Source organism: Diaporthe batatas (assembly GCF_019321695.1).
Source record: "Diaporthe batatas strain CRI 302-4 chromosome Unknown Contig00010, whole genome shotgun sequence".
Lineage (NCBI taxonomy): Eukaryota > Fungi > Ascomycota > Sordariomycetes > Diaporthales > Diaporthaceae > Diaporthe > Diaporthe batatas.
The window spans coordinates 168,238-189,823 of NW_025408557.1; the positions used below are offsets into that span (position 1 = coordinate 168,238).

General features: G+C 50.0%; 5 protein-coding genes across 5 annotated transcripts; 3 read left to right on the top strand and 2 right to left on the bottom strand.

Moving 5' to 3' along the window:
• Positions 1 to 2,638: 2,638 nt before the first annotated feature.
• On the top strand, positions 2,639 to 8,989 carry KVR01_008507 (uncharacterized protein). The gene is made up of 2 exons (XM_044793803.1): positions 2,639 to 4,255; positions 4,355 to 8,989. The coding sequence occupies exons 1-2, from the start codon at positions 3,981 to 3,983 to the stop codon at positions 7,713 to 7,715; spliced, it is 3,636 nt and encodes a 1,211-aa protein (XP_044642274.1). The 5' UTR covers positions 2,639 to 3,980; the 3' UTR covers positions 7,716 to 8,989.
• A 2,323-nt stretch (positions 8,990 to 11,312) lies between these two features.
• Positions 11,313 to 12,131, bottom strand: KVR01_008454 (uncharacterized protein; the record flags this gene model as incomplete). The annotated part of the gene is made up of 2 exons (XM_044793841.1): positions 11,313 to 11,422; positions 11,510 to 12,131. The coding sequence occupies 2 exons, from the start codon at positions 12,129 to 12,131 to the stop codon at positions 11,313 to 11,315; spliced, it is 732 nt and encodes a 243-aa protein (XP_044642221.1).
• Positions 12,132 to 12,907: 776 nt separating this feature from the next.
• KVR01_008414 (uncharacterized protein) lies at positions 12,908 to 14,783 on the top strand. The gene has a single exon (XM_044789667.1). The coding sequence runs from the start codon at positions 12,985 to 12,987 to the stop codon at positions 14,749 to 14,751; it is 1,767 nt and encodes a 588-aa protein (XP_044642181.1). The 5' UTR covers positions 12,908 to 12,984; the 3' UTR covers positions 14,752 to 14,783.
• Positions 14,784 to 16,708: 1,925 nt separating this feature from the next.
• KVR01_008554 (uncharacterized protein) lies at positions 16,709 to 17,905 on the top strand (the record flags this gene model as incomplete). The annotated part of the gene is made up of 3 exons (XM_044789717.1): positions 16,709 to 17,161; positions 17,432 to 17,552; positions 17,625 to 17,905. The coding sequence occupies 3 exons, from the start codon at positions 16,709 to 16,711 to the stop codon at positions 17,903 to 17,905; spliced, it is 855 nt and encodes a 284-aa protein (XP_044642321.1).
• Positions 17,906 to 19,315: 1,410 nt separating this feature from the next.
• Positions 19,316 to 21,101, bottom strand: KVR01_008826 (uncharacterized protein). The gene is made up of 2 exons (XM_044783043.1): positions 19,809 to 21,101; positions 19,316 to 19,737 (listed from the first exon to the last, which is right to left on the bottom strand). The coding sequence occupies exons 1-2, from the start codon at positions 20,911 to 20,913 to the stop codon at positions 19,712 to 19,714; spliced, it is 1,131 nt and encodes a 376-aa protein (XP_044642593.1). The 5' UTR covers positions 20,914 to 21,101; the 3' UTR covers positions 19,316 to 19,711.
• Between the last annotated feature and the right edge of the window lie 485 nt (positions 21,102 to 21,586).

Here is a 21,586-nt window from a genome sequence, read left to right on the forward strand (position 1 = left end):
GCTGCCAACGCCATTGCTCAAACGCTGCAGCACGCATATGCAGGCGGTCGGAGCTGTGAGCCGCTGCCCAGGCCACAGGTGGCCAGCCACGACCTGGGCCCGCAGGCCAGGGTGCAGCTGTTGCTGTGTTTCAGATCTCTTAGCGGCAGGGCGGACAAGGCTTGGGCGACGGCTGGCCCACTAGTCTGCCAGAGTGGCCCGCAGCGCGATAACTGGTAGCCCGAGAGAGCGAATCCGAAGGCACGGCATGCAAGAGCGGCCTGGGATACGATGCGAGCACATACACGAACAGGAACACTGCTCTCGACGATGGCCTGCCTTGCCTGTTGATCGGAGGGAGAGCAGTTCGCGACGTGGTGGGACGCCCCGGCTGGCCTTGGTGCGTGCTCGCCTGATGATTGATTGATGCATTGTGTACACTACACAATGAATGAATGACCCGGCCCGGCAACAGTTCGGATGCCCTGCGCTTGACCAGACCCACAGGCGCTGCTTGGTCGGTGGTCACGCTTGCATTGACTGCTCCATAACACGGCATTGGCCTGTGTCCAGCTAAGGTTGCGCGGCTGGGGGCTGTGATACTGTTTTCGGCCCTCACCACGATGGACTCGCCGAGGTAGCCCCTGAGCCTGGTTCGCAGCCAGCGTTGCTCTTTGGCAAGGTGAGCTGAGCCGCACGCCGGAACTATGTACAGTACTAGGCGTCGAGATGATACCCCGTGTATCGTGCGTGCGTGTGTGCCGTCCGACCATCGAACGGCCAGAAGGCCATCCGGGACCCTGCTGCCGATGCGCTGCAACTGCTCAGGTGCTGGCGGCAGCGGTGAGCCAGCGGGAAATGGGATGGTTCGCCAAAGCAATCCGACATGTTGAGGTTTGACGTTGAACTTGTCCGATCTCAGATGGCACGGCGGCGGGAAGGAAGGCATACAAGGCAGAGTCGTACTCGACAACCCCCCCCCCCCTCCAAGGCCCTGCCTGTCATCTTTTTGGGGGGCTTTTGACTTTGTGGCTTTTCAACATGGGGGAGGGGGCCAACCGGGCTGGACCAGGTAGGCATGACTTTCGAGGTCCGAAAAGTCACCCCAGGGCAGCCAGGTCTGTCGGGGAGTCCGAATCGGCTGGACTGATCAGAGGATCGAAATGCCGTGGCGACATGCTGCTCGAGCTGGTTGGTGTAGAGGTCACTGTAGACACAAGTCCAGTCCTTTGACTGCAGGACAGGACTTTTGGCAGCACTCCGGAAGCGACGACGAACAACAAGAGGATCATCGGCGACCCGGGAGAGATCATAACAGGGCTGCTAAGACAGGTTTGCGCTTGTGCGGCAGGGCCAGGGATGAGCAGGTTACGTATACTGCGTGCTGGTGGTTTACGACAGCGTCGACAGGCTGTCAAAGGCATAATAATAGTCGCACAGGCTGCTGACAGCCCCCCTAGGTTTGAGGATGAGCAGGGCTGGGCAGGCTGATAGTCCCAGCAGTGTGGGGAAGGTTGGTTTGGGGAGAGGGCAGGCGAGAGCTTGTTGCTGCTCGTCTCCAACTGGCAACGGCCAACTGGCGGCCAGAGGCTGACAGCCAGAACAGCCCCAGGCATCAGATAGATGGGCGTGTGTTTGTGTCTCTCTGCCCCCCCTTTTCTGTCAACCGATTGATGAGCGTTGGATAATAGTACCTAGGTACCGGTCTGCGCACAGAGTTGCATTGGGGAAGAAATCGACGAGGTCACGACGTCAGATGTCATGACTACATCCAAAAATATCAATTGAAGAAACAGAAGACGTCCGTATCTGGACCTCATCCCCGCTGCCCAGCTCGTAGAAGTCATAACGCAGGTCACGGGGGATTGATGACGGTGGGCAACGGTCGGTTGGGGTATCAAACGACAAAAAGACGTTGTTGCCAGGGTCCAACATTCTCATTCTCAGTCCCGCAGTCCCGTCTACCACAGCATCTCATCAACATCAGGCCCTCGCAAAGTAACTCTCAATGCCTCGATAGGGCGCATACGCCATCGCTGCGCGGGATAGATGACTTCTCAGGAGTCGCCCGTCCCGCCGCTCCCGAGCACGTACCGAGTAGCAGGTACCACAGTACGGTGCTGTGGTACATGTGCCTTGTACCTGCTACCCCTTATTCCTGGGTTGTTTCATCCGTCCTGGCTTGGCCAACTGACACTGCCCTGACCCTTGCCGCTTGACGCCCGCCCCCCTGCCCCCCTGCCGCCCTGCTGGATCTCCTTGCCCTCCCCTCCTCCTGGAATCACCCGTCCTGCTGTCATGGCCAATGGCTTGCCATTTTGCGCTTGGTGGCAGCAGGGCCTTGCAGGCCTGCAGGACATGCACGACTCTGCTCAAGCAAGCAGCCAACAGCAGAACACATCCCCCCCTGGCAGCGATCCATCTAGTGTGCGGGACGTTGTGTGTGCGTGGCCTTTCTCTGTGCCTCTGTGCCTGCCTGTCTGTCCCTTGGGGAGCTCCCCGACCCTATTACACAGTAACACCGTAGTGTCCCGAATGGTGGTGGAAGTACATTCTGTGCTAAACACCTGGTTCCCAGTAAGGAGGGTACATACGTAACGTACGGTTGGGCGTGGCTGCCAGACCAGACTACTCCGTACCTCACCTGGCTTGCATCAGAGTCTGCCTACCCTCCCCCCTACCTCCCCTACGTGCAGTGTGGTGTGGTACAGAGTACCTTTCTTTTTACCTGCCTATACTAGAATACCGTCCTGCCTCGACCTCCCGTCGCAACCTCGTCCTCGAACTTCTTCCTCCGTTGGTCATCTATACCGGCATAGTTCCTCACCTTCTTCCCCCCCCCTTCCTCCTCCTCTTCTCCAGGCTTCGTCGTCAACCGAGCCGTCTAATGAAGCCTGTGTATTGAGTTGACTCGTTGAATTCCTCTTGTCTTTTCGACCTCGTGTGATTTCCTCGGCCAATCCCTCTGCCCCGCGCACCAGCACCCGAACCCTCGTCGCATTTCCTTCCTCTTCTCGATCTTATCGGCCAGCCCACGAGCACTCCCGCGACACCTCGCCCAAGGTCTCGTGTGCAGTTCTTGTCGGTTCCGTCACCAGCACTCGGGTGGCCCCACGAGCAGGAAACGAACAGACGCTTGGAGCTCTGGTGCCCCGTTCGGAATTAGACCTTGGAGACCAACGACAGGAAAGAGACACGACTCTCCTTTTTGCTGCAGCACCAGCTCGCGCCGCTGCCAAGTTTCACTTCTTGACCCCACAACTGCGTCCCCTTCCAGCCTACGAGCAACTTTTTCTCCGTTCGAGCACTTGACTCGACAAGACCCGGCAGCTGCTGCGACTGCACCTCTTGCCCGGATTTGTCTTCGCCTGCAGCCAGCCAGCCTGTCGACCCTTTCGTAATCCTTCGCCCTTCTGCAATACCTGTACCACACCGCCTCGCCCTGCGATTTTCTGCTCGTCACACGCCTCGGGCCACAGCTTCAACCAGCCTCAGTCCTGCCAACCTTCCTTGCGGCAACACGTCTCTCGCTCTCTCTTCACCCTCTCCCCCCTCTCGACTCTCCGGATCCTCGATTGGGTCCTTGATTGAGAGTGCGGCAGCAGCGATCCGGCCGTCTCCTGCATTGGCGCCGCTACCTGTCAAGCTTCTCGCGAGCTGAGTTGCCTGGCTGTCGAGAGTCCCAGCAGCTCCAGCATCCGGGTTGAGACTGAGGTCGCTTGGGCCATCGGGGATCTGTGATCTTGGACGAGTGCAGTGGTGCTGTCGTCATTGTCCACGACTCGAGTTACCCACTTCGGTCGACCGAGAGCTGCGGGCACATTTGTCGTGCTGTGCGGTCCAGCCATCGTCATCCGACATCTCCATCCGAGACTTTTCCGCACACCCCGCGGCACATACAGCTTTCCTAATATCAGCTTCCAACCGGCGGAGCCTTATTAACACAGCTTACGAACGAACGAACACCCGTCTGATGAGGTTCGGATTGATTTTAATCCATAATGTCGACTTCTAGACCAGAGCACTTGACAATTGGCAAGTTTGCGCCACCGCCTGGCCTCGGCCAGTCTCTGTCAAACCCCGCCAGCGCCAGCACCTCCCCCAACGAGCCCACGTCCGGCGGGAGTGCGCCAATTCGCTCGCCTTTTGGCCTGCCAACTACATCAGGGCTTAATCCGGGAGCAAAAATGACCTCGGCCACGCGATCGGGGGCCGGCTCTCCTTCGCACGATCCGCTCGCCGCTCCTGGCAGCGGACGGTTCCTATCCAGCAAGAGGTGAGTAGTCAACGGCGGGTCCTTCGTCTGTCCTGGTGGTGCCGGTGTCACTTTAGGCCGTTGCGCAACTGGCTGCTAACCTTTATATCGGATGGCTAGGGCACGCGAAATCCAAGCTCAGGAGGGTGTGACCAGCCTGCCCCTCAACCCCTGGGGAGGGCCGCCGACCAGCGGGAACTCGACCCCTCTCCGCGAGAACATCCCAGAATCGCCCACGGATGGCTTCCCCGACTTTTCACAGCTTTCTTCCCAAGATTCTCCCATCTCAACACGCCGTGCACGCGCAGGCACCTTGCCCTCTCGACTGTCTACCACGGGCCCCGCCAATGGTCTGCTCAGCATCCCAGCGTTGGCATTCAAGACCTCGAGGCCCTCGCCATCGCACAGTCCTTTCAAGTCGCCCTCGCCTGGCCTAGAGTCAACTGAGCCCTCGAGCAACCCATCGGCATTGCTATCCCGCCTCCGAGCGGGTTCCATGCCACAGCGCAGCCCGTTCGCCCCACACCCGTCTGGAGCCAGCTCACCGTTTGGCCCGAATATCTTCAGCAGCAGCTGGAACGCAGTCGGTCGCGAGAGGGGCTCGACGTTGGCCAGCATAGCTAGCGTCTCAACCAATGGGCCGAGCTCCCCTACGCAGTCACAGATCTCGAGAGAAGGAGGCGTGGAGAACGACGTTCCTGCGAGGACTTTGGATTATCTTGGTCTGATGGGCACCCCGCAGCCGCAGCCTTCACAGATGGACCCCCCTTACCTTCAAACAATGATGCCCGACTTTGCCAGACAGGCCAGTGCGAGCCGTTTCCGATCCTATTCGGTGAACAACAAGGACACGTACGAGGACGAATATGACAACGACGAGGAAGATGACTACCAGCAAGACACTCTCGAGAGCCAGTACGAGCTGATCCAACAAAGACTCGCCGCAACTCAAGCCGCAATTCGTGACCATAACCTAGCTGTCCAGGCGTACGCCAACCAGGCGGCCATCAGCCGACCTCGTGCAAGAACAGCTGGCGTCTTGGACACGCCCAACACCTCCCGACTTCTCCGTAACTACTACCCTACACCCTCCCGGCTTGACAGCTCTATCACTGCTGCGGAGCTTGGGTTGGCTGACGACAAGGCGTCAAATGCCGATGAGCTCACGCCGGCTATCGCGGGGATGAATCTTGGTCGGTCGAGCAGCCGAAACAACGGCCTTCTGACCGCCGACGAGCCGGAACTGGGTCCCACCAGCGCCCTCTGGCTGGGCAGCATTCCGACATCAACCACGACCACGACGTTGACCGAGATGTTCAAGCAATTCGGTCCTATTATCTTCACACGAGTTCTGACGCATAAGAATTGCGGATTCGTCAACTTCGAGAGGATCGACAGTGCCATGGCTGCTAAGAACTCCTTGAATGGCAAAGAGATTTTCCCCGGTGCCGGTCCCGTTCGGATCAACTTTGCGAAGCCACCTTCTGCATCGAACACGCCAGGACACGACGGCACCCAGCCCTCTCCAAGCCCGATCCCATTCACGCAGGGACAGAACGGCACCCAAACTCCTACCGCGGTTGGGATTGATGCTGCCGGACCGGGGACACCGTCAGTGCCGCCACTGTCGGAGATGACAGCGGATATTCTGAATATCGTCAAAGACTTTGGCGCCAACGAAGAGGACGTCGCTCGCATCGGCGTCAATCTGCAGGAGGCCATCACTTATGGTAAGCTCGCCGAGGAAATCCCACCGATCGGGGAGCCCACGCACACCAGACTCTACGATGCACCCAAGCTCCGCGACATTCGCAAGCGGATCGACAATGCTGCCCTGTCGCAAGCTGACATCGAGAGCATTGCACGCGACATGTTGCCCGAGATCGCAGAGCTGTCATCCGATTACCTTGGCAACACTGTCGTGCAGAAGCTCTTTGAGCAGTGCTCCGACCCGACACGTGATGCCATGTTGGAGTACATCGCGCCGCACCTGGCAGAAATCGGCGTGCACAAGAACGGCACCTGGGCCGCTCAAAAGATCATCGGCGTCTGCAAGACCGAACACCAGATGGGTGTCATCCGAGACCACCTCCGTCCCTACACCGTATGCCTGTTCCTGGACCAGTACGGAAACTACGTCCTGCAAGGCTGCCTCCGGTTCGGTGCCCCGTACACTGATTTCATCTTCGAGACCATGATGAGTCGCATGTGGCAGATTTCTCAGGGTCGATTTGGATCCCGCGGTATGCGGGCTTGCTTGGAGAGTCACCATGCCACCAAGGACCAGCAGAGACTGCTAGCTGCAGCGATCGCACTCCACAGCGTGCAGCTGGCTACTAACCACAATGCGGCATTGCTTCTCACATGGTTCCTGGACACCTGTACTTTCCCACACCGTAGGACGGTGTTGGCGCCTCAACTCGTCCCGTACCTGGTCACCCTCTGCACCCAGAAGGTCGCATACTTGACTGTTCTCAAGGTCATCAATCAGAAAGCGGAACCGGAAGCCCGCGACAAGATTGTACAGGCCATGTTCTTCAGCCCTAACGACCAGACCCTCGAGGCGATCCTCAGTGACTCGCAGTGTGGTGCAACTTTGATTTTCAAGGTCATAACTACGCCGTTCTTTGATGAGACCGTCCGGAGCAAGGTGGTCGAGAACGTGAAGTCTGTTCTGTCTCGCATCAAGGCCCAGCCGGACAAGGGCTACAAGCGCCTGATGGATGAAGTTGGGCTGTCAACTCGCAACGGCAATGGAGCTTCGCGTGGTGACGGAGGAAACCACCAAGAACGACACCGCGGAACTCCGAGGGCCAACAACTCGAACAACCAGCAGCAGCGTGAGCAGGCACAGCAGGCACAGCAGCAGCAGAAGCAGGCACAGCTGCAACAGCAGCAACAACAACAACAGCAGCAGCAGCAGCAGCAGCAACAACAAGCGCAACAAGCTGCGGCTGCCCAGTACAACGCTGCTAACAGCGGCCAGTTCTACAACTCGCTGAATGCCGCTGGTGGTCCCACCGCAGGCTTCGACGGAGGATTCAGCATCCCTCGAAGCGATAACGTTGATCCCTCCGGGCAACCCTTCAACTCCTTCCCGTCCCAGGGCCCAATGACACCTGCCATGAATTTCCAGCAGATGCAGTACCAGCAGAGCATGATGCGCGGGACCCCACCGATGGGTGGATACTACCCCATGCAGACCGGTGGCCTTCCTTTCCCGAGCGCCAGCCCATCTGTTGATCAGTACCGTGGTAGCCCTGTTCCTCAGCCTGGCATGCCGGCTCCCAACCAGAGCCCCTATGCCGCCCCAGGTTTCCCGATGCCGATGTCTATGGGAGCAGGAGGATACGGGTACGGAATGCCTGGCCCAGGGTTTAATGTGCCCGACGGTGGCATGAACGGCAATGTACCGGGCCGTCGAGGAGGCCGCGTGGGCCGCCAGGGCCGCAACAACACTGCGAGCCCCAGGCCTTACTGATGAGTGGCATCATTCCGACTTGTCCCTAACACAGCTCGATAAGAAGAGCGATTGCTCGAACCAAGACTGATGATGTTTCCTTCTGCCCACGGAAGGCCTTGAGTTCTTTCTTCACTGCATGGCAGGCGCAGGTGATTAGCGCAGAGAAAACCAAAATTTGACGTGGGGACTTTTTGATGAATTGCTTGTACGGATTGCTTGTACGGATAAGGAGTTTATGGTTCTGACGCGGCGTTTCAACCTTCTTTTTTTTCCAACAAAAACTTGCCGCTTCCATCGTCTCGGCGACAAGCAGCCGCCGAGACCTTCGATTCGGCGGGGGAGGAGAGGAGGAGAAAGCCCCCTCTTTTTTCTTGTTCATGATTTTCGACACGCTCGCTTATCAGACGGACTTTTTGGCACACGGGAGGGTATATAGAGCATTCTCGCGGCTGGACCCACAGAGAGGAAAAAATTCGACCATAGGAACGAAGCGCTTTTTTTTCTTCTAAGTATTGTTACTACTTCGACGGACTTCTGTGTATGTGTGTCTCAGCCGGGTGGCGACTTTCCATCTTCATCATCAGTATGTGAATTGGAGAGAAAGAGGAAGGGGAGGGAAGGTGCTCCTATATTGAACTCTGGCGTTCCTTTCTCCTGCTCGACCTCGACGGATCAGAACGAGACAAGAAAAGTTCTCCTTTCTTTCGGCTCTTGAGCTGCTCCGGTGGTCACGCACACGAAGCGACAGAGCACGCACGCCATCATCGACTTGTTGCTGGTGGGGAGTTTGCCCGGCGAGCCAAGGTGCTGGTGGGGTTTTTTTGTATCTCCGGAGGAGGGCAGGGCGCCTGGCACCCACCTATCGATTTAAGCGGCTTCGCTTCTTGTAGAAAGCCTCTTTTCTTACCTTTATCCCTTCATTATACTTCTTATTCCAATGTCACAACACTTGATGCGGTTAGTTCTAGGCGGGGATGAGGGGCGAGAGCGAGACGCGAATGAGGGGCTGGGAAGCTCGGAATGTCGGGCCAGGCGGGCGAGGTCATCATCGCCTCCCTCGGCCGGACAGTGGCAGGGGGGCTATCCGCGCGTGAGATGATGACTTGGGAGAGCTGGCAGGGGCGGATAGGGGCGGGTGGTGGTGAGATGGAATGGGAGAGCGCGGGCTGGGTGGTAGAATGAATGAATGGGTGTGGGGCATCATTATATTCATTGTGTTATTTTTATAGCCTTTTTGTAGAGCGCGGTCCCTAGGTCATATTAAATTCAAAGAGCATTATATATATCTAAAGTTCAGTCTATAAATAGTGTATTAAGTTTAAGTAGTTAATTAAAGTATTAACTATAATTAGTTTAATATTTATAAATTAATTAAATTTCTAATTTTTTAAAAATATATTTAAAAAGAAAACTATATAACTTAATATTAATTAATTAAAATAATATATTTATTATTTTTTTAAAAACTACTTATTTACTTACTTATTTACCTACTTATTTACCTACTTATTTACCTACTTATTTACCTACTTATTTACCTACTTATTTACCTACTTATTTACCTACTTATTTACCTACTTATTTACCTACTTATTTACCTACTTATTTACCTACTTATTTACCTACTTAAACTTTCCTCCTCTACTATTTACATTTTATCCTAGTCTACATTCCTACTACCTATAAAGTCTAGTAGGTATATAGTGGGCCTTAAAAAGTCTTATATAACTTAGATATCCACACTATACCTCTATTTTAACTATTTAACTTTAATTAATTATAACTTTATAAAAGATTTTATTTAAATTAATTAACTTATATAAAAATAATTATAAAAAGTTATAAATTAATATTCTATATAAGAATTATATATAATATATTATATTTACTCTTTACTTTAATAATTTAATAATTATATTAATCTTACTTTAATTTATTAACTACTATATATTCTTTATATATTAATTAAAATAGATTATATTAATACTATTCTTTATTAATTTTTATAAATTTAAATATTATTTATAAATCTTTAACTTAAAAGTTTCTATATATTTTTAATAAAATTTAAATTAAATAATTATAAAATTTAATCTATTAAAAGATTTTATATATTAATATAAAAGTTTATACTACTTTTATAATATAAATTATAATATTATTTTATTAAAAGTTATATAATTTATTATAATTAAAAAAGACTTTCTTATAAAACCTTTAAATATAACTTTTATATATATTTATTATATTTTACTATTAAATCCTTTTATTATAATAAAATTACTTTAACTATTCTTCTAAATAATACTTTATATTATTATTAAAATTATAAACTTTATATAATCCTTTAAGTTAATTAATTCCTTTTATATTATTAATTAAAAAGTTTTAAACTTACTTTAAAAGTTTAAAAGATTATTTTATATATTATATTTATTAAAGAAAATCACTTAAAAAGGTTAATATAAGTAAAGATTTAATATAATATAATATTTAAAATTAAACTTTAAATAATTAATAAACTTTAACTAATTAAAATTTTAATATTAAATCTTTATTTAATAATAATAAACCTTTTATCTTCCTTTAATAAAAATATCTAATATATAGTTTATTAATAGTTAATATAAATTAATTTTAAAACTATAAAAATTATATTATTATAAATAATAATATTAAGCTACTTTTAAATTTTATTATATAATAAATAACTTTTTTAAAAACTAAATATTTTAATTAATATAATCTTTATTTATTAAAATACTTTAAATAATTAAATTTAAACTTTAAAGTAATATATTATTTAATTATTTATTCTTTCTATTTATAATAAATTATAAATAATAATATATATACCTTTTAAAATATAATATTAAGTAATTTACTATTATTTATAAAAGTTAAAATAATAGATTTTTAAATTAAAAATAATTTATAAAAATACCCTTAATTTTCTAATATCTTCTATAAAAATAATAGATTTTTAAACTCTATAATAATTATAAAAAAGAAGTTTTTAATTATGAATAGATATTATAATTAATGTGTTTTATGTGGGTAGATATATAATTCATATAAGACTTTTTAAGGCCCACTGTAGTGTAGTATAGGTGAGCGGCAACCCAACCTTATAACTGGCTAACCAATGTTTAATATCTACACCTATGATATAATCATGTTATCCAGTTCACTACATTCTTGTTGCCAGAGGTACTACTCTCAAAAATGGTCTTTTGCACCCTATGTCATCATCAACAAATCCCGTTGAGTTCTCCGATAAATGATCAATGTGGCTAAAGATGATATTCCGATGATTGTTTACGTTCTTGAGCCCTTCTCCCTTCACTCTCGCTTGTTTGAACGTTACTTTGAAGGTTTGTGCCAATCAGCTAAGCTTTCTGTATTTCTCAGGCATATATATAGATTGCCTTATGCTTGCGCGTGCCGTCAGGGCTAGTTTACTACCTAGATGCTCGGGAAAAGAACGAAATAGTGTGTAACCTGGACAACAATCAGACCGGCGACTGAGACCAATCAGCGAGTGTGTTGTAAGTGTTGTGCAACGCAAAGTCGATCATGAAGGGCAAAACGCAAAGAATGACACAACAGATTTGTCTAGTATGCCTCCACCACAGCATTGAGAATCTCATGGACGGGAGTTCCAGGCATGACCTTGTGTCCACCAATGCAAAAGTCCTCCTCGCTATAGTTTTCTTCCGCGTTGTCTCTATTGTGAGAGGAACAGTGCTTGCAATGGGTGCATTTCTTGGAACCGTGAGTGCACTGAGTCCTATGCTTGCAGTTCGTCGTACCTCTCTTGTTCTCTCCCAAACCAAGCCACTCCGTGGTGACAGTGAAGTCGGACCCTTGATGACCAACTTCGCAGCTGTCCCCCTGAGGCTGCGGGATCCCATCCGGAAACATCACGGTGATGCGTTTGGCATGAAGTTCATATTCAGTCCATCCGGTCTGATCTAGCTCGTCGATGGTCTTGATCTTTAGACCGAACTTGTGCTGGAGGTTGCGTTCGGTGACAATGTGGCAAAATTCCGCAAAGAAGGCACCGAGATTGGAAGTATCAGGAACGCCACACGTGGCATACTCATAGGCCTGGAGAGCGCCCTGGTCATTCACAAAATAGTGAATGCCACAGAATCCTGAATCCTTAGGCGGGACCACGGGTCTCATCGTCTGCACAGTGCCGTATGCCGGAAGCTTCACCTTGTCGAAAACCATCACTTCCCCGTCAAGCGCGTCGTAATGCTTATGAATCAAACGAATAGAGACAGCTTCAGGGACATCATGTTTGAGCAACAACGCCCGAAGAATCTCGAGATCTTCGCGATTCTCCGTAGGCACGTCGGAGACATCCTTGATGTGGGGCAGAGAGTTGTAGATTGAAGAGGTGACAAAGGTATTGATGAGTACTGCCATTTTGAAGCGTTTCTGGGCTGGTATTTCTTGACAATAATAATACGTGTTCCGAGCGTGTCGATGAAGTCGGTGTATGATTTTGATGGATGAAAGAAAGGGTGGGGAGCTGAGTGCCTATATAGTGAGTGCATAACTTGTTCGACATCGCTCAACGCGCCTAGAGTCTCGTATAGTCTACAATCACAGGCCGGGCCAATCTCTGCCCAGGTGAACATCGTGACGTCGTGTTAGGCCCCGGGCTGTGTCGGCGTTGTTGGAACCATAGTGGCACGGACCATTCCCGCGCCGCTTCCAGCATTCATCAAGTGAGTCAACGTCTCAAGTGCTACCAAGCTATTCGCCGCGCAAGGCCTGAGCAGGCATTAATATCGCGAGGACCACCACCAAGTCAGGCTGAAATGTCGACGGAGTACGCCTTGAGGTTGGCTTTAAAAGGCCGGCCCAAAAGTGCGGCCCCAGATGTTACAACCTAGAATAGAGGATCACGCTACTGAATCATCCTACGAAGGTTATTGGCGGAAGGGAAACCAACAGAATATGACGACTCTTTGCCCAGCGACGGTCCATCCGCTGCGCATGACGAAGTGGATTATCGATAAAGTGAGAAAATGTAGCTGGAAAGCCCCCTCACTAATGCTGAGATTTTGGCTGACTAAGTAGCCGTGTCTGCCTGGCCGTCTTGCAGTCACGGTCTTATATTGATGCGCTATTGCACTAATAACGTTTGAATTGCCGGGAGCCTGGTTGGTCCCGGTAACGTCACTGTGGTTGTCCACGCCTTTTAACATTTCCAACTTGAACACGGAACGCCCCGCTAGCGAGTTGGCCGACGTCTGCGCTTGATAGAAGCAACATGTCTGAAGAGCATACTGACGAGGTCTACGAGAATATCGATGGCTTCATGACTGGGCCTCTCGATGGGTTCTTTTCAAAGTACTTTGGCGATGCAGCCGCGGACGACGTGTTCCAGGAGAGAGTGAGGGAGATTTGCGAACGCAATCCTCTTCAGGGTGCTACCACTTCAATTGAGAGGTTCTGTCACTGGATGTCATCACTTGCCGTGGAGAACGACGAGGGAGCTCGAGGCTCGTGGAAGGCTGCACCGCTGTGTCGTTCTGGCCAAGGACACGAGACAGGCCTTGAGCTCAGCACGCATGTCGCTGTAGCCTTCACCCGCAGCAACCCTGTTTCAGAGCCAAGCGACGCAACCGTGCAGGTCATAGGCGAATTCTGTCTTGGCCAAGCCATCTCCTACAAAGAAGGCCTACTCAAACTGTGTGCCAGAGCTTCTTCCATCTTCACCGTCCAGCCAACGCGCCTGTTCTTGCACGCCTTCTACCTCCGCGGTAGCTGGGCAGAGCTCTTTGTGTTCGACCGCTGCGGGCCATACACCTGCAATGTCTTCGACGTGGAGAAAGACTTCCAGAGATTTGTCACAGTGATTTGGAAGTACTCGTCAATGACGGATGCAGAACTAGGGCTGAGCGATCTCATCAAGCACGACGGGATGGGCCCATATATTGCCTTGAAGGAAGACGCCTCCGTTAATAAGTTTGCAAGCTCCACGCTGCGGCTGGCAGAACAGCCTCTTGCCACGCCCGAAGAGTTGGTCAGCAAAGCCACAACGTGCTTCAAAGCCAGGCTACCAGGATTAGATCGGTGGGATTACGTCGTCAAGTTCAAATGGAGATTACGAGACGATATTGCAGAGGACGTTGTGATTCGACATGCAGAGGAGCGGAACGTCTGGGGTCTGCTTTCGCTGGATTACTTCGACCAGATAATTGATACTGCTGATTTGAGGTCGCGCCTCCGACACCGCCCATATCGACGCTTCCCATCCGAGAATGACCCTAAACTCTCCGTCCAAGGCGGAAATAGTGTCGAGTCAAATACGATCGAAACAGAGAAGACATTCAGAGTGCGGACCATGGTTTGCATCATCACATCGCCGTGCGGGAGACCCCTCCACACACACAACTCCGTGCTCGAGCTCCTCCAGGTCCTCAGAGACGCTGTGAGGGGCCACAGGTCCCTGTACGCGGACGGCGGCATCCTCCACCAGGACATCGCCCCGGGTAACATCATCATCAGTGATTCCCCAGACCCAGGCGCACCAAGCGGCATCCTGATAGACCTGGACGTCGCGATGATCCTGGAGGCAGGGCCCCGGAACCCGGGCGGCATCTCCATCACCGGGACGCCGCCCTTCATGGCTGTCGGTGCGCTCGAGGGCCGGCCCCGCACGTATCGGCATGATGTGGAGTCATTTCTTTACGTCCTGCTTTGGGCTGTCATCTCGGACGGGGCGGTGTCCCCGCCGGGGGACAGCAGGCTTCAGGGCTGGCGGGGCGGGAGCTACGAGGGGATGGCGGCCCGCAAGATGGTTGATATGACGTCGGACGGATTTCGGCGCATCCTGTCGGAATTCGCGCCGGGGTATCGGGGTCTGCAGGAGCTGGCTCAGGGGTTTCGCCAGTTGTTATTTCCGGTTCGGGTAGACGATGAAAGACTGTCGTCGACCGGGACCGGGACTGTAGGCCCGCGGGACGAAGGAGCTGCGCTTTATGATGGGGTTCTCAGACTGTTCGATCAGGCCATTGACCGCTACGAGAGCTGATATTTGACCAATCTGAGCTGGCTTGACCAAATGGCACTACCACTGTCGACTACAATGATGCAAGGCATGGTATTCATACTGCTATGCGTGCTTACCAACCTTCTTCAGCAATGTGACGAATGAAAAAAACCGAATAGTGGATATACTGCTGGTAATTTGAGAGTTAGTTTTACAAATAAAGTAGTATGAAACGTATCACGACCACTAAGCCGTGCTTGTACTGCCGCACTTTCAATGATATTAAATTGTTTTGCAGACACTGTCAATGCCCATTTGTACGAACTTGAAGCGGTGATCCGCAAATGTCATCGCAGCACGCATCTGTTGGATGACGAGGTGTTATCTAACGAAGCCGCGCGGACAGCTCTCGCAAGGTGTGAATGCAATAAATAACTATGCTTTGCTGTCATATTTGCGATGATCATGCACTGACTACTATCAGTGACCAAGACACACAGAGACAGACTCCCTTAATTATGTTTCAAATCATCCCATTCCAGGCCTTCCGATTACTTGTACGTTTCTCATCAGCTTTATAATCTCAATTCGCTAATACTATCCAGGTCCTTATTAGTAAATTACTATACACATTTAACATACATTCAAGGTTACTAGCATACCTTATAAATCATAAGGTTGAGGCTATGTGTATTCATTGTACTTCTACTAGTAGTATCAGTATTATATCTTTCTTAATGCTAGGTTTGACTATTTACTACTCTGTCTTCAAGAAATCTACCCCACTCAGTACTGAGGTCACGGTCAAGCGTGGCTTGTTCTAGCTCGAGGGTAAGGAGAGCGTCGATACCTTGCCTCTACTTGAGTATAGGAATAGCTCTTGCTCAGATCTCCGTTACGCGGCTACAGTTATTTTAGTATTAAAATATATGGGTGTGGCTCATGTCCTTGCCTTCTGCGACAGTACCTAGGTCATGTGCTGTGAGACAATCCGGTCAACTGGATCTGTCCCAAACCACAGGGATTTCACAACGGTGTTGCCACCGTTTATAACAAGATAGCTGCTTTGTACGGGAAGGTGAAGTCAGGGATTCAGTCGCTGGCCAAGCACCAACTAAACTGTGAGGCTGCATCACGGGTCCAGAAAGTCATCTCGCACGAAGGTCATAATTTGACATTGGACAAGTGACCTGTACTACTTAGATGTTGAGATGGCACAAAGATTCCGGTAAACCTCCTGACAAGTAATTTATGGACGGCTGTGAGAACAATTTCTCCATAAATTTATTACCTGTGCCCATACAGACTATGAAGTGGGCAATAGACCGGTTGGTCAGTCAATAATCGCCCAGAGCTGCGTATACTTAATGCTTCCGCTTGTGTCAGCACTAAGCAAGGAATAAATCTATCCGTATGTCAGCTTTCCCGGCAACCCGGTAAGCGTGGATTGGGAGAAGGCCTCGCTCTGGATTGCGGGGTGATCGATGCCATCATACATTTGTCGCTTTGCTTACTCAAGGAATTCACATCGGTCTCAGCGCATGTAACGTCGCCGTCTGCTGGTGGTTGATTCCCCTCAACCATCTTGACCTCTTCCCGAGGTAGCGACTTCATTCAGACGTCGCATCGGGCGTGCTAACTTACTTGGACGTCGAAGCAACACACGATGTCTCGCCAAACACACACCAAGACCCAGACCTCACTGGTCACCTGCACAACTAGCGTTGTCTTCCTGGGAGCAGCATGGGTTGCAGCATCTCAGTCGCCTCTGGGCATAACGCAGACTTGTCGCTGTTTCCCAGGAGACGAATGCTGGCCATCTACCGTCGAATGGGACGAATTTAACCGAACTGTGGGTGGACGGCTGGTACAGACTGTGCCCGTTGCCAGCCCCTGCCACGACAGTTTTCCCGGCGTCAGCTTCGACAATGCTACTTGTGCTGATATACGGGCGAACTGGATACATCCGGAATTTCATGATAGGACCAGTCACTCGCCTATGGCTGCATTCTTCGCCAACGAGAGCTGCGACCCCTTCACAGATCTTACCGCGCAATGCGTCATAGGATCATATGTGCAGTATGCCGTCAACGCGTCAGGTGCCTCAGACTACGTTGAAACTTTAGCTTTTGCCGAGGAACGCAATATACGCCTCGTCATCCGGAATACTGGACACGACTATCTGGGCAAGTCGACCGGGGCAGGCTCGCTAGCTCTATGGACTCACCACCTGAAGGACATTGACGTGCTCGACTACAGCTCCAGCTCATACACAGGTAAAGCCATGAGGATTGGAGCAGGGGTACAGGCTTCCGAGGCACAGTCTGTAGCACATGCGTTGGGCCTCGTCGTCGTCGAAGGAGCCTGCCCAACGGTCGGTCTTGCTGGCGGCTATACTCAGGGTGGCGGGGCCAGCCCGCTTGGATCCAGGTTTGGGCTCGCAGCCGACCAGGTATTGGAATGGGAAGTCGTCACGCCTACCGGTCAGATCCTCAACGCTAAACCTGATCTGAACACGGATCTGTACTGGGCTCTGTCCGGTGGAGGCGGCGGTACATACGGCGCCGTCTTGTCAATGACAGTCAAGCTGCATCCTGACATGCCAACCGGTGGAGCGACACTTAGTTTCACGGATCCGACAGAAAAGTACCGTGATGTCCTCCAAGCGTTTTTGATAAGTCTTCCTGCGATAGTGGACGCTGGGGCCGTTGTGTATTGGCAGATCATTAGAAAGGGGAGGCTCACAATCCCGCAATCATACTTGCCCAATGGCACAGCACAAGATCTGGAACGATTATTCCAGCCTACACTACTTGCTCTCAACCAGAGTGGTATCCCTTATGGTATTCAAGCTCTCTTTCTCTCCAAGTTTCAACTCCATAGGCTTGATGTGGCACTGATGTGAGATCACACAGACTTTTCGGCACGCAATTATCCCACCTTCCAAGATGCATTCTACACGATGAACCCGCAGATGAACGTCAACGAGATAAACATTGGTGGCCGCCTCATCCCGCGTTCCCTCGCCTCATCGCAAAGCTCGGCTGTCCTTTTGATTGATGCTATCGAGCACATTCTCGACAATGGAGGCATATTCGTGGGCGTCTCTCAAGATGTGAGCATGGCCCCGACGTCCCCGAACTCCGTCCACCCGTACTGGCGGGAGACTCTGGCTCTGGCATTCGTTGCAATGTGAGCTTCCTCGATCCCGTGAAATTTGCTTCAACGCATCCAAAAACACATACATGGGAGGAAACTTTAGTGTTGGATGGATGGTTGTTCCTACTACAAGATCCTGCCATCAAGACTTGTTAATCAAGACGACACCAATCTTATGTGCGGTCTGAGGCTCTATAAGAGTTCCACTTGAGGCTAATTCCCCTCCGCATAGTATGTACAATAGGAATAACTTCACAGCAAACATTGTCGCCCGACAAACCGTGACAAAAGTCCTGGTGCCAGCTTTGGCAGAATTGACCCCCAACGGGGCTGCTTACCTCAACGAAGCGGATGTCAACCAGCCAGAATGGCAGGAAACATTCTATGGCCCCAACTACCGGAATCTCCTATCAGTCAAGCGGAAGTATGACCCGCACGGTGTCCTATGGGCGAAGACAGCGGTAGGAAGTGAGGGGTGGGATATTCAAGGTGATGGCCGGCTTTGCAAGGTATAATCGGCTTCAAGTGTAGAAGACGCTAGGGACATGAGCTGTTGATATATCGATTTGAGCAATTTTCGCGTGAGTTTGTCACAATGAAACGCTCGTCCAAGTCAACTTCAGTCCATGGAATCTGACCTCAACCGCTGAGCCAATTGTTGAGTTCTTTCTGGCTGAGGTTTTCGACACGAAGTTTCATTATCAAGACAAGCTCGACGGGTTCGCATTGTGGTACGCGCAACTTGCGCACTTTCGACCGTCTAGCAGTGAATCATGGAACATTTGAACCCTGGCATCGAGACGGCTTCGTGGTCATGTTTTTGTTGCTTATGCCAGTTAGAAAATAGGCTACAACAGTTATTGCAACCCCATATGTTAGATCGGAACTACGTGATAGCTAAGTGTGTCTACAGACGAACTAAATGCGAATATTAGTACTCCATAGGCACCTTAGGGTAGGTTAGCGGCGCCATAGTCATGATGTAAAAAGGAGGCCCCACGAGCAGTTCGACTGCGTCTCTCAATAATTTCTCGATCCTACCATAACATAATTTCCGCCCATCAAACATCTCAACCACGCAAAAAAGCCACCATAAAAACCAGCTGCTGTCCACACTATCAGAGCACACCTGAGAGATCCATCATCATGACAGTCAGACGCCTACATTACGGCACACCAATCAGATTCAGAGCTGCCGTACATGCCCAGCTTGAACGTTTTGATAACAAACCGCCGCCACAGCCGCTAGAAGAATCCGAACCCGCTGTCAAAACGGGATCGACAGCGCAAAATGAGTCGAAGACGACAAATTCAAACAACTCAAAAAGTAATGCCGAGAACGCGAAGATGAGTGGCTCGGAAGCCCAGAAGTTAGTTGCAAGAGGGCAAAATACCACACCTAAGACTTCGGAGAAGTACCCGGGTTGGGTACCGGACAGAGGCGGAGGCTGGGACGGAACAATCACAAAGTATGACGCGTCGACAATGTACTTGGGATAGTTTCCCAGCATGTACTCAAAATACTGCACCTTTTAAGAAGCCTGAGGCTCGTTCGGGTAAGAGTTCGAAGACAAGCTCAGATGTCGCTCACCACCTCTCCTGACCAGCGCAGTGGAAGGTAGAGGCGATGAGAAGTGCCACTGGTCTTTGAGACCTGACACTACACATTGGTGCCCTGAAGATATTCCAAAGAAGAAACCAAGGAGATCGGAGCGATATTGAAAATACCAAAGACCATTGTATTGCAGGCGGCAGATGTCCCAAGACTTGTGATTTCAAAGTAAGCTGGGGCATTGTCTGGGGTCCGGGATTGAAATTTCCTCCAACACTGAAAGAGGGCCAGTTAACGGCAAAATCGTGGACCTGAATCTTCTCGCAATGGTAATGCTTCAGAGATAGTCCTTCAAGTTCAGCTGGTCAGGGGGTCGATATCATCTCACCTTCTGGTTGTTCATCCCTTACAGATGGATCATAGTAATCCCACCTGGGGTCTTGGGCGTCTGTCCAGCCCAAGTCAATGAATGAATGATAGTCAATACGAGCCTGGGCCCTTTCGCCAAGCCGGGCTGCATCCCACATAACATAGCCGAAGCGACGCAGTTCAAGATCAATGTAGTTGCCGTAAAGACTGCTATACTCGCCCCGCCAAAAGAGGACCCAGGCCAGTGGAGGAGAATGTATGTCGTCGCCGTTGAATGCCATTATGTTTCTGAAGTCCTGAGCCGAATCGTACTTGGAGTAAAACCATTCGCGTCTCACATCCTGGGTCTCATAATCGGCCATTTCTTCTATCAAGGCGCTGTCTTGGAGAACCTCGCTCTTGATCTCCCTTGCAAAATCCTGGATGCAAATGACCTGCTCGACCCCCCATGGAGGGAACATCGAAAAGAGTCGTAGGCGTTGGCGCTCGTCCTGGTAATTGACGTTGTTTATTACTTGCAGGCGATACATGGCTCGTTGGACCCGGCGTCTCTCCGTGGTCCTCAAGGGTTGCCGCCAGGTTGTCTCCTCCTCAGGGAAGACATTTAACGATGCTAATGCCCAGTTGACGTATTGTTCTGTAAGTGGGTCCATGACCCGAATGTGGAAATGGTGGATCTTGATGGTGTCACTGAGGTCCAGTCGAGCTAGCCAGTAATCTTCTGGCATATTGTACCTTGCTTCGTCTTCTTTGTCAAATGGCCACTGGAAAAACGCTTCGCTAGCCTCTTCAAATAGTGCCGTGTCGCAACGTGGGGTCGCCAAGGCTTCGACAACTATTCCACCTAAGATATTGCTGAGTACAGACTGAAGGATTCGCAATCGGTCGCCGCAATATGCTCGATGCAAGATCGGAGAGGAGCGTACAAGCGATTGGAGCGATCGCAGGTCCGGAGTATTGGAGAAGATGAGGGTCTGAAGCTCAACGGGCAATGCCTCGAGGGGGGATTGGAGCGCTGGTGAGTGATCCTCGGTCGTGGAAGCCGAATATCCAGGGCGTTCGGCTCTAGTTCCTATGGCGTCTCCCGTGCTAGGGGACTGAAGAGACGAAGTGAAACAACCCATGATGGTGGTGCTACTTGTGATGGCGGAAGCTGTTGCGTTTGAAATTGTCAGGTCACAAACGGCATTGTTCGTTGTCTTATAACTAGGCTGTGGAAGAGGCGGTGCCCTGCCTGTTGTTACATCAAAGCTGATGAGTCAAACGGTGGCAGTACGGCACAGCACCTGGCAATGAGGAGCCGCGCGGCAAGTCGGGCACTGCACAATGCACATCCTGCCCATCCTCGTGTGGTTTCGTTTTTAATCCCTATAAATATAAGATATATATATAATTATCTTTATAAGGTTAATTTAATTAAGTTTATTATATAAAACCTTTTATAATAATATTTATTTAATATATAATAAATAAGATATCACTTGGGCTTCACGGCATAAGGGCTTGAAGTTTATACTAAATAGAGTGGATTTAAAGAGTAGGGTTGCCTAAGGAAGAAAGGAAGAAAGGAAGGTTGCCCCTCGAGCTTCGGGGCGAGAGGTAATAGTGTGGCAGCCTTATCGATAAGGGGACCTGCAGGGACCCCTACGGGGCCCACCTGCCACCCTTAACCCCCAGCCCTAACTATAAATAAACTTTACTTTACTTTTTAAAAAAAAAGTTTGTTTTATAAATTTATTATTATAAGATTATTATTCTATTAATAGTTATATATTTAAAATAAAGATTATAATTTAA